Source organism: Lygodium microphyllum, chromosome 25 (assembly GCF_053477565.2).
Source record: "Lygodium microphyllum isolate KBCC chromosome 25, Lygodium_microphyllum_v1.1.10, whole genome shotgun sequence".
NCBI lineage: Eukaryota > Viridiplantae > Streptophyta > Polypodiopsida > Schizaeales > Lygodiaceae > Lygodium > Lygodium microphyllum.
This window is the reverse complement of record NC_141159.1, coordinates 9,525,187-9,542,958: the sequence shown is the minus strand read 5'-3', so window position 1 is coordinate 9,542,958 and position 17,772 is coordinate 9,525,187. Positions and strand designations below refer to the sequence as shown.

Genomic DNA, 17,772 nt, shown 5'->3' with positions numbered 1-17,772 from the left:
TCCCAACATTCTCACTATTATCCTTATACTTAGTAAAAACCAAGAACACTAAAATATGATTTTTCATTACTTTAGAAATGGTAGTTGCAGATACAACAGGGACAAATTCTCCTTTTAATTTTACATCAAGTGTTAGTGTCTTTCCCTTATGCTGAATAGCGATCTCTTTTGCAAGTGAATCAATCACCATATGCATACGGTGACACCATGCCATACAAAGCAACACATCAGAATCCTCAAGTGAGCAATGAAGAACTCTTCACTATCCGCATATCCCTGTATATAGAACCAAAGCTTTCCAATGAGCAATGTGACGAGCTCTGCATGGCCTTTACATGTCATTCCAACTTTCTCCATGGGTCCCATCTCACCCTCTATGATGCCTACACGGGCTGCCATGTCTACACAAATGAAGTTGGTTCGTGCACCATTATCAAAGAATATCAATGCACGTTGATCCTTGATTTTGCCCCATGCTCAACACAACTCAATAGCATCATCATTGGGCTGATCACTAACAACATTAGGCATCAATTCCACTGATGTTTTGCGCTTCTTTCCCTTAGAATCACCCTAATTTTTTTATTTTCCAACTTCCTACCCATTGGGACCGCCCCTTGCAATGTGACCCTCCTATTCACAAATGAAGCGCAAAACACATTAAAATCCCCCATCAAAAACCCCCGTCTGCCAGTGACAAGGAGGTCTGCAAAATATTCCAAAGATCCCGGCGAGATAAAGGGTCATTCGGAGCATAGAGGCCCAGCAACCATAAGATCTCTCCTTCAAATAAAACTTCTATTACCACAAAACGGCCATGTACATCATTTTTAATAAGAACAGGCTGATATTTCTCATGTACGATCATAATCACACCAGAATAATGCATGGCATGTGTCCCTGCATAAAACAAGCGAAACCCATGGCAATCCACAACTTTTCCTGCTTCACCGTGACTCTTGTGCTCAACAGCACACAAGACATCCCACTGATTCTCATGCAATACAGTCCACATGGCATGTTGCTTATGGCGAGAACAAATGCCTCGCGCATTCCACATGTATATCTTCATGTGTATTCAAAAAGAAAATCAGAAACGAGACACAGCTTGCCTCGATTTAACCTTTTCTGCTAGAATGTCAAGGACACCCTCATCCAAAAACTAAGCTAACACAACAAAAGAGTTCTGATAGCCAGCTTTAGAGGTAGACGGAATATCCACTATCTTGGGGATGGAACAAGGATAACGATGATCCCATGGGGTAATCACATTACCTCTAGTATCAAAAGCCAACTTAGCAGGTGGGCCCTTTGGACCGTCCGTATATACTTTCCTAGTAGACTGATTACGGGGAGCAGAAGAAACCATAGTATGAGCAGTGTGCTCTGAAGACAACATTTCTTTCCTGCGCATATACGTGCGCATGGAATCTTGTGAAGCATGAGGCCCAGTATCCGCCGGGGGCCAGCATCAAACCGTTTACCTTTGTTCGGATGTACATCCACCCAGTCATTGACACAGGAATCCAAACCCGAAACATGTTGTTTACCTTTATCCAAAACTTTAGGTGGCTGGGTTGCATCCTGTGACGGAGCATCAAGCACCATATCTTCCATGGGCCGCCCAACATGCTCAGCATCGGAAGACGGTTGCTTCTCTGGGCATTCGGCCATAAAATGCCCCAATTTTCCACACGAAAAGCAATGCCCTGCAAAGTTGCCCCATTTCAAACAAAAGTGCAAAGGATGCATGCCAAAGCAATTAATACGTAACCACGCAGGCCTTTTCCTAGCAGTGTCCCATAACATACACAAACGGTTACGATTCATGGCCCTTAGGCTCAGGGGGACCAGAACAGTTTCCACAACAGCCATGGCATCCTTTAACAATGGCCAATAGACAACCGGGCAATTTTCCACTTCAACCCACACCGGGCATTCACGTTGAAGCAAGCACTGAAAGTCTGCCATAGGGCGCCATGGCACAACATGGACCAAACGGCGATCAAAGAACAACGGCAGTTTAGACAGGAGATCAGCACGATGCTTCTCAGATTTCAACAGCACCTCATAGAAGCCTCTGGCTCTGGGCCCAACAAAATTCTCCTCAACACACTCCCCTTGTAGTAGATTGTGCAACCACTGTCGAATATGGGAAAGCACTGGGATCCTGCCAGTGAAGAAGAGTATAACAGCACGGTCATAAAACACCGAAAATGAGCGCAATACATTTTTTGGGTCTACCGTGGCTTCCTGAACATCTTCAATTCCAGAGCCAGAAAAAGCTTCATGATTATGTTGGACATAATCGCCAAGCAGAGTGTTGGCAAACTCCAGCAAATGCTCCCAGTCAACATCTTGAGAATCCACGGAATCAAAGGCAACCTGAGCATAAGAACGTTCCTGATGACCTATTGTCTCTTCTAAAGTATGCTTGGAGCGTTTGCCCGCAGGCTGGAAGTCAGGACCAGGGGGCATCTCCTCTATGCAAGGAACCATATCCTCTGGTTCCTCTATATCGGAATCCGGACCAAGGGCTGCCACCGTTTGGTCGATAAAAGCCAATTCTCTCTCTCTCTCTCTCTCTCTCTCTCTCTCTCTCTCTCTCTCTCTCTCTCTCTCTCTCTCTCTCTCTCTCTCTCTCTCTCTCTCTCTCTCTCTCTCTCTCTCTCTCTGTGCGCGAAAAAGAGACCAACGAAGTGCGTGCATATGAGTTTCAGCATCCAAAATAGCTCCACCACCCAGGCGTTTGGGAGTACATGTATGTGACCATGAAATCCACGAAATACCTGCATGCAATGAATCCTTCTTCCATAACATGAAATGAATGGGGCGAGTGAGAACCTTCAAAGTAGTAAGAGTCCACGGCAGCAATGGCAAGAAATATGTGAGCATTGGCAACATAATTGTCTGAGCCACTTTGAGGCGAACATGGAAGGGCCACGCTTGCGACTTCCAATACATAAACTTAGCTGCCAGTTTCTGTGAAATCCACTCTAGTAGTTGCTTTGGCCGAACATCAACACCCAAAGGGTACCCAAGATGCCTGAACCACGGGGAACAACCTCACCCTGCCAGCCCAATGACTGTAAATCAGACTCCGTGCAACTGAGAATGGCTGATTTGAAGGCATTTATACGAAGACCAGAAGCATGACCAAAGAGCGTCCAAACATCTAATGCCTTGCGAATGTTGTCCTTGTCCGCACACAAAATCATAAAGCTATCATCAGCCAAAGATTGGCTAATGAAGTGCTGTCCCAAAGGAAGAGACAATCTGGCTAGCTGAGTAGAAGCTGCCATTGAAGATAACATTGAAAGAACCGGATGAATCGCCAGGGCAAAGAAGAGAGGGCTCAAAGGGCAACCTTGTCTCACCGAGCGTGCAAGGACAAATGGCTCTGTAACACCACCATTGAGCATAACTCGCGAAGAAGCTACCGCACTAATGGTGTAGATCAATCGGGACATCGGAGTACCAAAACCCATAGCAGACATAAGTTCTGCAATGAAAGACCAATCTAAATAGTCAAAAGCTTTTTCCAGATCCAATTGAATCAATACCACTTCCTGACTAGAGTGCCTTGCATAGTCAATAGCCATTTGCACATTTAAGATATTATGCAGAATGTTATGGCCTTTGATGAAACCATATTGAAGAGGATGCATAATAGCTGGAAGGTGCTTGTGGAGTCGATTCGCCAGCACTTTGGAAAAGATTTTATACATTGAACCCATCAAAGAAATGGGTCTCCAATGTTGCAACATTGACGGCGAAGGAACCTTTGGAAGCAGTTTGATAAGGCCTTCTTCCCATGATGAAGGCATGACCCCTGTTTCCCAAACCTACTGAAACATAGCCATCAATGGTTTCACCAGTTGGGTAGCCGAGCTCTCAAAGAATTCATTGGTGAGACCATCCCAACCAGGACTTTTATCCTTAGGCAGGTGTAACAAAACATCCATAACCTCCTCCTCACAAATATCTGCCTCCAAAGTAGTTTGCATATGAAGTGGAACCTGATGGCGGACCAGATCATAGAAGACTAAGCGTGCATGCGTAACCTAGTCAAAAGGCGACAGGGAAGAACCAAGAAGATCTAGAAAATAATTTCCGCACATATTGACAATGGTCTACGGGTCAGTGACCATTCGACCTTCTGAATCCTGGAGTCTAGTCATATTTTCTCGAGCAGGAGAAACATGCAGCGCGCGAAAGAACTTATGAGTCTAACAAGCACTATCTTGCAAATTGTCACTCAAATTGTGCAATTTGGCCTGCTGATAAGATTTGGACTGAAATTCTTTAATCAGATCAGCCAAACGCATCTCCAGTGACAGCAGAAATTCATCATCTGGGATGTCCACCAACAGCGAACGAACCAAAGCCAGTAAGTCCTACGCTGCGTGTCGATGCCGCCGACAAAGAGAGGCGTGATGGATCCCATACTGCCGAGCAACCCGCTGCACATTAGAGAGCAGACGTTCAAAGGAAGCCGTGCCCTCAGAGGCGATGTGCAATAAAAATCTCTCAATTAACTGCTGCATATAGCCCTGAAAGATTGGATGCTTCAAATAAGAAAAGTTGAAACGTAAAGGGAGTCTATCCAGCAACTGCATAAAAGGTGCAATGGGTTGTGCAAGTATCTCAAGCTGGAGAGGGAAATGGTCCGATAAGGCATATTGCTGCAAGACTTTCATTTCCAACATCTTAGGAAGAAAATCATCATCCTCCATGATGTACATTCGGTCCAACCGCGACCATGTAGTTGCATACTGTGCTGAATGAAAAGTAAACCCTGTAGAAGAAGGGTGGAGCCAAGACCATAGATCTTGCTTAAGTACCGCTAGAGCAAAGGCATTCCACACCCGACTTTCCGGAGCATCCATCATCGAATGCCCTCAAGTGGACTGTGAAGAGTCGACACACATATTGAAATCCCCCATCAAAAAACCCCTTCTGCCAAGTGATATGGAGCTCTGCAAAGTCTTCCAAACATCCCGTCGGGATAAAGGGTCATTCGGAGCATAGAGGCCCAGCAACCATAAGATCTCTCCTTCAAATAAAACTTCAATTACCACAAAGCGGCCATGTACATCATTTTTAATAAGAACAGGCTGATATTTCTCATGGACAATCATATGCACACCAGAATAATGCATAGCATATGTCCCTGCATAAAACAAGCGAAACCCATGGCAATCCACAACTTTTCTTGTTTCACCGTGACTCTTATGCTCAACCGCACACAAGACATCCCACTGATTCTCATGCAAGACAGTCCACATGGCATGTTACTTATGGCGCGAACAAATGCCTCGCACATTCCACGTGGCTATCTTCATATATCTGCAAAAAGAAAATCAGGAACGAGGCAACGCTTGCCTCGATTTAACCTTTTCTGCTAGAATGTCAAGGACACCTTCATCCAGAAAATCAGCTAACACTGCAAAGGAATTCTGACGGCCAGCTTTAGAGGTAGATGGAATATCCACTGCCTTGGGGGTGGAACGGGGATAACGACGATCCCAGGGTGTAATCACATTATCTCTAGTATCAAACGCCAACTTAGCAGGTGGGCCCTTTGGACCGTCTATATATGCTTTCCTCGTAGACTGATTACGGGGAGCAGGAGAAACCATACATTATGCAGAATGTTGCGGCCCTTAATGAAACCCTATTGGAGAGGATACACCAGGGCAGGAAGATGCTTATGGAGCCGATTCGCCATTAGTTTGAAAAAGATTTTATACATAGAACCCATCAAAGAAATTGGTCACTAATGTTTCAACATAGACGGCGAAGGAACTTTTGGAAGCAGTTTAATAAGTCCTTCTTTTCATGAGGAAGGCATGAATCCCGTTTCCCACACTGAAACATAGCCATCAATGGTTTCGCCAATTGGGTAGCAAAGACCTCAAAGAACTTATTGGTGAGACCATCCCAACCAGGACATTTATCCTTGGGCAAGTGCAACAAAACATCCATAACCTCCGCCTCACAAATGTCTGCCTCCAACGTAGCTTGCATGTCTTGTGAAACCTGATTGCAGACCATATCATAGAAAACTGAGCGGGCATGGGTAATATGGTCTGAAGGTGGAGAAGTGGAACCAAGAAGGTCGAGGAAATAATTCCTACACATATTCACAATAGTCTGCAGATCAAAGACCATTTGACCTTCTGCATCCTGGAGTCTAGTCATATTCTCTCGAGCAGGAGAGGCATGGAGAGCTCGAAAGAACTTATGCGTCTGACAAGCACTATCTTGCAAATTCTCCGTCAGATTTTGCAATTTGGCCTGCTGATAAGATTTCAACTGAAACTCTCTAATAAGAGCAGCCAAACGCACCTCTAGTGACAGCAGAAAAACATCATCTGGAGTGTCCACCTGCAGAGAACAAACCAAAGCCAATAAGTCCTCCACTGCCTATCGACGCCGCCGACAAAGAGAGGCATGATGGATCCCATACTACCGGGCAACCCGCTGCACATTAGAGAGCAATCGTTGAAACGAAGCATTGCCCTCAGAAGAGAAGTCCAATAAGAATCTATCAATCAATTGCTGCATATAGCCCTGAAAAATTGAATGCTTCAGATAAGACGAGTTGAAACGCAAAGGGAGTCTATCCAGAAATTGCTTAAAAGGTGCAATGGGTTGTGCAAGCATCTCAAGCTGTAGAGGGAAATGGTCCGACAAGGCATATTGCTACAACACTTTCATTTCGAGCATCTCAAGAAGAAAATCATCTATCTGTATGATGTACATGCAGTCCAACCACGACCATGTAGTCGCATACTGCGCAGAGTGGAAAGTAAACCCTGTAGAAGAAGGGTGTAGCCAAGACCAAAGGTCTTGCTTAAGAACGTCACGAGCCAACACCTTCCACACACGACTTTCCGGAGCGTCCATTACCGAATGCTCCGATGTGGACTGCGAAGAGTCAACACACATATTAAAATCCCCCATCAAAAAACCCCTTCTACCGAGTGACAAGGGGGTCCACAAAGTATTCCAAAGATCCCGGCAGGATAAAGGATCATTCGGAGCATAGAGGCCAAGTAACCATAAGATCTCTCCTTCAAATACAATTTCAATCACTGCAAAACGGCCATGCACATCATTTTTAATAAGAACCGGCTGATATTTTTCATGCACAATCATAAGCACCCCAGAATAATGCATGGCATGTGTCCCTGCATAAAACAAACGAAACCCATGGCAATCCACAACTTTTCCTGCTTCGTCGTGACTCTTGTGCTCAACAGCACACAAGACATCCCACTGCTTCTCATGCAATACAGTCCACATGGCATCTTGCTTAGGGCGAGAACAAATGCCCCGCACATTCCACGTGGCTATCTTCATGTGTATTCAAAAGGAAAATCGGGTACGAGGCACAGCTTGCCGCGATTTAACCTTTTCTGCTACAATGTCAAGGACTCCCTCATCCAAAAAGTCAGCTAACACAGCAAAAGAGTTCTGACGGCGGCCAAATTTGGAGGTGGACGGTATATCTGTTGTCTTGGGAATGGAATAGGGATAACGACGATCCCATGGGGTAATCACATTGCCTCTAGAATCAAAAGCCAATTTAGCAGGTGGACCCTTTGGACCGTCCATATATACTTTCCTGGTAGGCTGATGACGGGGGGCAGAGGAAGCCATAGCAGGAGCAGTGTGCTCTGAAGACAGCATTTCTTTCATGCGCATATAAGTGCGCATGGAATCTTGTGGGGCAGTAGGCACAGTATCCGCCATGCCAGCATCAAACCTTTTACCTTTTTTTGTATGTACATCAACCCATTCATTGCCACGGGAATCCAAACCCGAAACCTGTTGTTTACCTTTATCCAAAACTCTAGGTGGTTGGGTTGCTTCCTGCAACGGAGCATCAAGCGCCATATCATCCATGGGCAGCACAACATGCTCAGTATCTGAAATCAGTGGCTCCTCTGGGCATTCAGCCATAAAATGCCCCAATTTTCCACACGAAAAGCAGTGCCCTGCAAAGTTACCCCATTTTAGCCGAAAGTGCAAAGGCTCTCTCTCTCGCTCTCTCTTTTTTTTTCATAAAAGGTAATTGTATTAATTACGAAAAAAAATACAAGATTACTTGATTACAAGATACATGACGACAATGCAAGTCGTCATGCGACGAGGTGCTAAGTACTACAAGTTACAATTTCATGGCAAGGATGCGGAGGAAATTGCCATATGCCAAGGACGGAAGTCCTCCGTAGAGAGCAAATCAGAACGATGGAGAAGAGCTAACTGCCAATACAAGAGGCCCTTAAGCCTCACAATATGTCGCTGAACATTATGGGCTGAGTCAAACAGAAAAGCATTCCTAATGGTCCAGTTATGCCAACAGCCCCAGTATCGAAGAAAGTGATACATGAGCTTCATATGTGGCTGTGCGGGAGAAGGGTATTTGGGCTGGCCCAAAATCCAATCAAAGGGGCGCAGTGTGATACCAACCACCCCCCGCCACACAGCCGACAAAAATAACCAGACCTTCTTAGCAACGGGGCAGGAAATAAATCGGTGACGAGCGGTTTCCATAGTAGTGGTGCAAAAGAAACAGGTGCCATTGGAGATTCGTCACTTGGAAAGAGCCAAAGCAAGCGGAAGACCCCCAATGATCACTCTCCAAAGAAAGACTTTATATTTAAAGGGTGTCTTGTTGACCCAGCCCTCCATCACCGTGACCCTCCACCAAGAGCGGGATTTACGCAATCCCCATAAAGCATTCGCTTTAGTAACCAGCCATTGATTATCTTTAATCAGGAGATGATACACTTGATTAGCAGAGGCTTTGCTCAAAGGCAGCCGGCCTTGTAGGTCCCAATCCTGCCAGGGATGATCTAAAGCAAGAGCAGGAAAGGGTTGTCTGTTCTGGAGCACCGTGACGAGCTGTTCCCATAAAGGCCTATATCCACGAGGGATCCGGAAAATCCTCCTAGCAGTACGAAAGGAGATAAGCACATTGCGACTGGCAAGGGTGGCATCCGCAACTGAAGACAAGCCCAACCGTGCCATCCGGTTGAATTGTGGTCTAAGCTCATGTTTACCTTCCCACGAAAGTAGACGCGAGACTGCCAGTAATTCCAATTGAAAAGAGTTAGTAGCCAGGCGATCCTCCTTTGGGTGCCACTGAGCCTTTTGAAGGACGTGTTTCCAGGAACACACCAAATGAGTAAGCAGCGATGAAGAAGAACTGGAAAACCGCGAATCCGCATTAAGAACGTGCCACCAAGAACTCCGGAGTCGGGTATTGCCATGCCGAAGCCCATGATCCTCAAGGAAAGAACGGGCGATAGCGACCCACGGATGATGATCATCCGAGCACATGGCGCGGAAAAGGGACCAACGGAGTGCCTGCATGTGAGTTTGGGCATCTAAAATAGCTCCGCCACCCATGCTTTTGGGGGTGCACGCATGCGACCACGAGATCCAGGAAATACCTGCCTTCAATGAGTCCTTTTTCCAGAGCATGAAGCGAATAGCCTGAGTGAGAGCATTCAGGGTCGTAGGAGTCCAGGGCAACAATGGCAAGAAATATGTGATCATTGGCAACATAATTATCTGGGCTACTTTGAGGCGGACATGAAAAGGCCAGGCCTGAGACTTCCAGTACATAAACCTGGCCATCATCTTCTGAGAAATCCACTGCAGAAGCTGCTTTGGGGGAACATCAACCCCCAATGGGTATCCAAGATGCCTGACAATAGAACCTCGAGGAACAACCAGACCTTGCCAGTCCAAGGACTGCAAGTCCGACTCCGTGCAACTTAGAATGGCTGATTTGAGCGGATTGATACGAAGGCCTGACGCCTGGCCAAAGAGACCCCAAACATCCAATGCTTTTCGAAGGTTATCCTTGTCCGCACGCAAAATCATAAAAGTATCATCTGCCAGGGATTGGCTAATGAAATGTTGCCCTGTAGGAAGCGACAGTCCAGCCAACTGGGAAGAGGCGGCCATATGTGATAACATGGAAAGAACTGGATGTGTCGCAAGGGCAAAGAATAAAGGGCTCAAAGGGCACCCCTGTCTGACAGAACGGGCAAGGACAAATGGCTCAGTAACACCTCCGTTCAGCATGACTCGCGAAGACGCCGCAGCACTAATGGTGTAGATCAGACGAGACATCCGAGCACCAAAGCCCATAGCAGACATAAGGTCAGCAACAAAAGACCAATCCAGATAGTCAAAAGCCTTTTCCAGGTCCAGTTGAATCAACACCACCTCCTGATTAGAATGCCGGGCATAATCAATGGCCAATTGGGCATTCAAAACATTGTGTAGAATATTTCGGCCCTTAATCTCTCGCTCTCTCTCTCTCTCTCTCTCTCTCTCTCTCTCTCTCTCTCTCTCTCTCTCTCTCTCTCTCTCTCTTTCTCTCTCTCTCTCTCTCTCTCTCTCTCTCTCTCTCGTAAAAGGTAATTGTATTAATTACGAAAAAAGTTTACTTGATTACAAGATACATGATGACACTAAGCCATCATGTGAAAAGATTCCAGTACTAAGAGTTACAAATTCATGGAAAGGACGCAGAGGAAATTGCCATATGCCAGGGACATAAGTCCTCCCGAGAGAGTATGTCAGAATGCTGAAGAAGATCTATCTGCCGATACAAGAGACCCTTAAGCCTAGCAATATGCCGCTGAACATTACAGGCGAAATCAAAAAGAAAAGCATTCCGAATGGTCCAGTTATGCCAACAGCCCCAATATCGAAGAAAGTGAAACACGAGCTTCATATGTGGCTGTGCCGGTGTTGGGTATTTGGGCTGCACAAAGACCCAATCAAAGGGCCTTAGCGAGAAACCAACCACCGCTCGCCAAACGGCTAACAAGAACGACCAGATTTTCTTAGCGATGGGGCAAGAAATAAATCGGTGACGGGCGGATTCCACACAGGTGGTGCAAAAGAAACAGTTGCCGTTGGAGATTCGTCGCTTGGAAAGAGCTGAAGCAAGCGGAAGACCCCCAATCATCACCCTCCAAAGAAAGACCACCCCTCCATTACTCTCTCTCTCTCTCTCTCGGAAAAACCCTCAAGAGCATGGGTTTGTGTTCAAGCAATGAAAAGCTCTCTCTCTCTCTCTCTCTCTCTCTCTCTCTCTCTCTCTCTCTCTAGCTCCAAATTGACTAAGTGGCTGAGACCCAGCCCCGAAAAACGTTTTCTTAGTTTACATGGGTATTTTTGCCAAGTGGAAGCCTTCTAAACCCAATTTTCAGCATTATCCAACCATTTAATTAATTTTCAAAATTAAATCATTATGAAAATTAGTTTCAACCCTTCAAACCCTACCAAAAATTAAATGTGCCCATCCATAATTAAATTGGCTAGGCCATTTGCAACCTGGAATGGTCCGCAACCTCTGCTGACCCTTAGACTAGCATTTATTATTTAATTAATGCTAGTCTCCAATGTGACCATTGACACTTATTGGCCAAACACACGTCCTAGGGTCAAAACTAACACCAACTAACCACCAAAACCTAACTGGCATAACTTATCACAAATTTTGCCTTTGACAGCCACTCCATCCTCGAGGTCCTTGGCTTGTTATCATGAAATAACTGCCATGTGCATCACATGTGCTAAACAACCTTGCACATTTAGAAAATCCATTTCTTCACTACAAGTTTACTTAACTTTGCTTCTCAATCAAACCCTCTTGGAAATGACATGGGCTAAGTTTCCACCAAGTAATTTAAAAAATATCATTTCTTATAATAAGTGTTCTATACAAAAGATTGACGAATCAAACGAGGATAAGATACTTAGACTCTAATAACCTTATGCTCTGATAATTTGCAATCTAGTAACCTTACATTATAATAAAGTTATGCTTTGATATCATTTGTGACATATCCACCCTTAGCTAGGCTATAGGAGGCTTCATTCAATAGTTTTTCTAAGATATCCCTCTGTGTAAGTAGCACCATGTAAACCCCATAGGATGCAAGGACTTTGCTTGTTAAGTGGTCTCCAAGTCTATGAAAAGATCAAACCTAAAGATCTCTTAATTTCTAAGATCTTTCTAAATAGCAAGCTAGCATCCAACCTAAAGAGACTACTTAGTAGCCTCTCAAGTACAAGAGTAATTAACACTGCATAAGATTTACAAAGAGTGTGAAATGAAGGGGTGCTATGCATCAATCCCTCTATTGTAGGGGGTGTTAAGCTAAAAAATGCATTACATGTTGATTAGCCTCTTAAAAAGCCCGAAAATGTGCTTATTTAATGAGAAATATAAAAACGGTGCATAGTCTGAGGGAGTTTCTGTGAAACTCTAATTTGGAAGGGTCTATCCATATCTATAAATAGACAAGGTACCCCCATTAATTCTTCATCCTTCTGTGCAGGTTTCTCACTCTACTATGCAAATTTCAGCCATCAACCACCTATCATCTACTATCCAGCTATCACCGACTACAACCCATCATTATCCATCTTATTTATTTTTGTTTGCTTCTATCCCCCTAAGCGGCATGTTTCCAGCCATCGCCCTACTATTTGGAGGTCTCCATCTACTATGTGATCAAAATACTTGATCAACCTACATTTTCAGCATTTGGTGCCAGGTGACAAGCTGATGCCATCTCTCCCACCAGGCAATTGCTACAATACCTGCATTTTTGCTATCCAATAGGCTGCCTACATCAGCAAACACCTCTCATGTTGTCATCTGACAATTCTCTACCTTGGCGCATGTTGTCATCTGACAATTCTCTACCTTGGGTGATCAATTTTCAACCTTCTCTGGTAGTACACTATTGCAACTTGTCGCTAAAATACTTGGGATTCGTCTCTAGCAGATGTCACTCTCTAACACTGTTGCTCTACCCTTAAGCACTCATTCATTATAGTTTTCATTCACTTCAAAATACGTTCTCTCTCTCTCCTTTTGTTGTTTGTTTCTATGTTTGAGTTTAGAGTTTTGCTTTTAGGGTTTGAGTTTGGCACACCTATGTCTATATCATTGTATTTCTATCATGGTCGTACACTGTGTTTGCTCATTGCAACCCCTAGCAAATATTCCACAGTTTTCTTCACAGCCCCAGGCAAGCAACCTCGACATAGTACGAAGCAAAGCAGCTATCACACCACAAAGGACAAGCAAGATGAGGGTACTTGCACACTGTATAGGAGCGATTGCTTCCAATAGACAATAACAGGAACAACAACAGGGAGGGCCCAAGGAAACATCAAAGATGCCCAAGGAAACTCCAATCAACAAGGCAAATGCAGGTTTGCTTCAAGCGACAGGATGCAAGCTCCCATAGTCAGACAACAAGGCTCAACAATCTCTCACAGGTAAAAACCCTAGACGACAAGGGTCAGGTAGGACTCGTCACCTCTCTCTCTCTCTCTTTTTTTTCGTAAACTCTCTCTCTCTCTCTCTCTCTCTCTCTCTCTCTCTCTCTCTCTCTCTCTCTCTCTCTCTCTCTCTCTCTCTCTCTCTCTCTCTACACACACACACATACATACATGTGTGCGCGCGCATGCACGTACATACATATAAATTAAGGAGATTGGTCTCCAATGTTTCAATATTGGCAAAGAACTTAGAAGGCACTTCCAAGATCAATTTAATAACTCTCTCCTAAAATTGTACAAAAGGAGCAACCTATTGTACAAGCATCTTAAATTGCAATAAAAAAGGATCCAACAAGGTATACTATGCGAAATTCGCATATCTAAAATCTTTGGACGAAAGGCATCATCATGCATGACATACATGCAATCTAATCTAGACCATGAATCCAATTAGCATAGGCAGGCCCAAAGGTCTTGCTTAAAAACATCTAAGGTAAAGTTGTACCACCCACGATTCTCAAGAGCATCCATCATCGAGTGCTTAGAAGCAGACTACAATGAATCAACACACATATTAAAATATCCCATCAACAAGTCCCATCTACCAAGTGTCAAATATGGTGTCAATTTGCCCCACAGTTCCTGTCTAGAAGAGGGATCATTCGAAGCATCCATCATCGAGTGCTTAGAAGTAGACTACGATGAATCAACACATATTAAAATATCCCATCAACAAGTCCGAATTACCAAGTGTCAAATATGGTGTCAGTCTACCCCACAGTTCCTATCTAGAAGAGGGGTCATTCGAAGCATAGAGCCCAACAAGCCACAAAACCTTTCCTTCAAACCAAATTTCAACCACCAAAAAGCAACCATGCACATCACTCTTCACAAGAACCTAAAATCTCTCATGACCTACCATGAGCACACCAAAGTAATGTTGTGCAGAACTCCCAATCGAGTAAAAATTTGTCATGAACTACCATGAGTACACCCAAGTAATGTAGTGCAGAACCCCCAACATAAAACAAGTGAAACCCATGGCAATCCACAAACTTCCCAGCTTCACCATGATTCATATGCTGAGAGCACATAACACATTCATATATCATCATGAAAGATATGCCACATTTCAAATGGCTTACTATGAGAACGAATTCCACACACATTCCAAGTGGCAATTTTCACATGCATCCAAAGAAAGAAAATCAAGGATGCGGCTAGTTTTGCCTTAGTTTCACTTTTTTTTGCTAACATCTCAAGAGTTTCCTCATCAAGAAAGTCAGCCAATACTACAAATGAGAGAGAGAGAGAGAGAGAGAGAGAGAGAGAGAGAGCTTAGATGGTTTGAAGTAAGAGTACTAGCCAACTTGGTGAAAGGTAGAATATCAAGCTTCTGAAACCATAAGAGTCTCCGTTCGATATCCTACTCAAGCTTTCTAAGAGCTTAACAATATCTCTAAATCCACTCTATATCTCTCTCTATTTCTCATCATTAGCTCTCTCTCTCTCTCTCTCTCTCTCTCTCTCTCTCTCTCTCTCTCTCTCTCTGTGTGCACACAAGTCTAGTTCGCTGCTCCAAACATGTTCTTAGAAAACTTTTTTCTTGAAGAATAATTTTTGAAATGGAAGAAGTACGCAGGGTATTTCTTGAGCAAGCATATTCCATTCCGGAAAGAATTACTTCGACTAAAGAAGGATCAATCGAGAAACACTATGGCATCAAGATTTCCAAAGTTCAAGCCGGAAGTACCATTGGCTTACGCTCCAACGGGCTGATCTTTTAATAACGGCTGGTATGATAACCATCCGAGCCTCTTCTGTTTTACTCACGGGTGTCAAAATACAAATTGCGGGAGGTCTGTACGGTTCCCAAATCTGTATTACTCGGATAGAATGAAAAGGATAGCACCCTGAATGAGCCTTTCTCTCCAACAAACCAAAGAAAAGAAAATACACCTTCTAGAAAGGGGAGAGTAGGGAGGGTTTTCCATGAGCATCCCAGACTCCATTGTTGCGAGACTTGCTGACCTCCTCATACATAAATTGTGTTTGGCTGCCAAGTTAATGAACATTTTGTTGCAGCTCGTCTTAAAGGACAAAGCAAGCTGCTGATTGTGTTTGACCTACTGATGTGGCAAATGATGTCCACAAGCTAGAGTTAATAGCTAAATGGCATGTATAAACATCAAACTTCTGCTCTAAGGATCCGATTCAAACAATTGAGTAGCTAATAACTATTAGCTAAGCAACTTTTTGGGAGAAAAAGAAAAACTCAAATGATGAGTAGCTAATTACTATTAGCGAAGCAACTTTTTGCGAGAAAGCAAAGCGTGAGCATAAGATTGCTCTAAGATGGATAAGCTCTGCTCAGCAACAGTTGGAAGACGGTTGACTTCATGATCCAACTTTACAGGCTGAAATCCGCTTGAAATGCTTGAATTGCCTTCGCTTCAAATGGTTGAGTATATTTAGTCTAGCTAACGGAAATGGATTGCATCCAACAATGGTAATGGTACCTGGCTTAACCACATGGCGGTTGGTGAGAATGATGCCGAGCTCCTTGTCGACAACGAAACCGGTGGCGTGGATCGATCCTGCAGGCTCGGTGTCGAAGGAGCGGACGACGGTGGTCTTGATGACGACAACGGCGGGGACAATGCGGTTGAGGGCGAGGCGCCAGTCCTCGGCCGTGGCGGCACCCAGGGGTGGTACAGGAGGGTCCATCTCCACGGCGAGCTGCTGCTTCTGTATCGATGACTGCTCCTCCTGCGTGGTGGCCTTCTTCTCCAAGGCCTCCTCCCCAGAAGACGAACCGCCGCTCGCGCCCGCCGACTTGGTCATATCGGAGCCTGCCCCACGCGACTCCTCTCTCTCTCTCTCTCGTCTTGCCTCTTGAGAGAAAAAGTACGACGATCCCCTGCACGTCTCGAGCTGATATTGGCCCACTAAGGCACCTAAACACTGCCATTGCCCGCCCAGTTTCCGCTTGCAAAAAGACATGACTTGGCTAGGCACTTGTCCCCGCCGCCAAATCTTTACATACAGGTGGCGGACACTTTTACTAGCCAGACATTGTCCCCGTCTACGTGTTTACACATCACTAACATTCAAAGATGGATATTAAAGATCAATTAACACCAAAATATGTATTGATCAATCTCTAATTATTGACACAACAACCAAACTAATCAATTGTTACTTATACAATTAATACAAAATGGCTATCAATTAGCACAATTAACACAATTAATCAAATATTTAACTAGAGAGTAGGTGAGTTGACCCTTTTACCATATTGTTTAAGCATGGATTTGCCCAGTTCTCTATGAAAACGTGGAAAGAGGGAAAAAATATTTGATACACCACCACTCTTTCCACCTTCCCACCTATAATGCAGATGTGATAGTTTATTGGTAGTTGCTATCTTCGTCGTCCATCTCTTCTGCTGAATCAATGTCTCCAAATACAATTCTCACATTAGCGTTCTCTCTCTCTTTTGAAACATGGTTCGAGCGATGCCCCTTCGGACTACTCCTCCGGGTTGACTAGATCTCGATGCTAGCTCTAATATTTGAGCTCATTGAACTGCTTGCATTGTATATGTGCTAGTTAATGTTGTAATCTCTACTAGTCCATTCCTTATACTATTTCATTGGTCCATGTCTTGATGAGGTGTATTATTTTCTCTCTCCAATTCTACTGTAGCTTCATGTATCCATGCATCATCAAAACTGTCTCTATGCACAATACACATATTATGCAAAACAAGACATGCTACCACCATCTTCTAGACTTTTTGAAGTAGCATATCACATCTCTTCAAATATGTGAAATCGAGATTTCAGGATTCCAAAGGCTCTTTCAATTGGCATTCAACAGCTCAATTGTATATAGTTCCAATAGTAACACTTCGGGGAGAGTCCATCCTTGCTACTTTTGAAAGAAGGTAACATCCAAAAGTGTGCAGAATAAGCACAATTACCAAGAAGACACTGCTATCCCAAAGCTCCATTTGTGCATCGTTTTCCTAAATCTGAACATTAAAAAACATTCCAATCATGCATTGAACCTACTCAACCAATGTCATAATCCCAAACAATGCAATTGGCAACCACAATGATTTGAAGAACGATTGAGTGGAATCCCTTTTTATTAAAATAATCTTCATGGTTTTGTCTTGGGGCAATGATAGGGAAATGACTACCATCTATTGCACCTATCACAAATGGAATACCTCAAAATCCTTGAAACGAATCTACAAATTTAATCATTTGTTATGCAAATGGCCACCTAATAGACATATTGTGCAGTTCCGATGTGACCAATACATCACAAAAGTCCAAAATAGCCATTTAAGTAAATGATGATGAGGCTCCATACAAATCACCTATAAGTCCCAAATTTGAGCCACTCGCAAGTCAATGTAAGGCCACA

At 44.1% G+C, this 17,772-nt stretch overlaps 1 protein-coding gene across 1 annotated transcript in view; it reads right to left on the bottom strand.

Annotated features, from left to right (window-relative positions):
* The window catches only part of DEG7 (DegP protease 7), a 322,546-nt gene extending 306,271 nt beyond the window's left edge, over positions 1–16,275 (bottom strand). Inside the window, exon 1 of the mRNA XM_087666495.1 lies at positions 15,855–16,275. Coding sequence (XP_087522621.1) covers positions 15,855–16,179 — 325 coding nt within the window. The 5' untranslated portion in view covers positions 16,180–16,275. The remainder of the gene's footprint in view (positions 1–15,854) is intronic.
* Between the last annotated feature and the right edge of the window lie 1,497 nt (positions 16,276–17,772).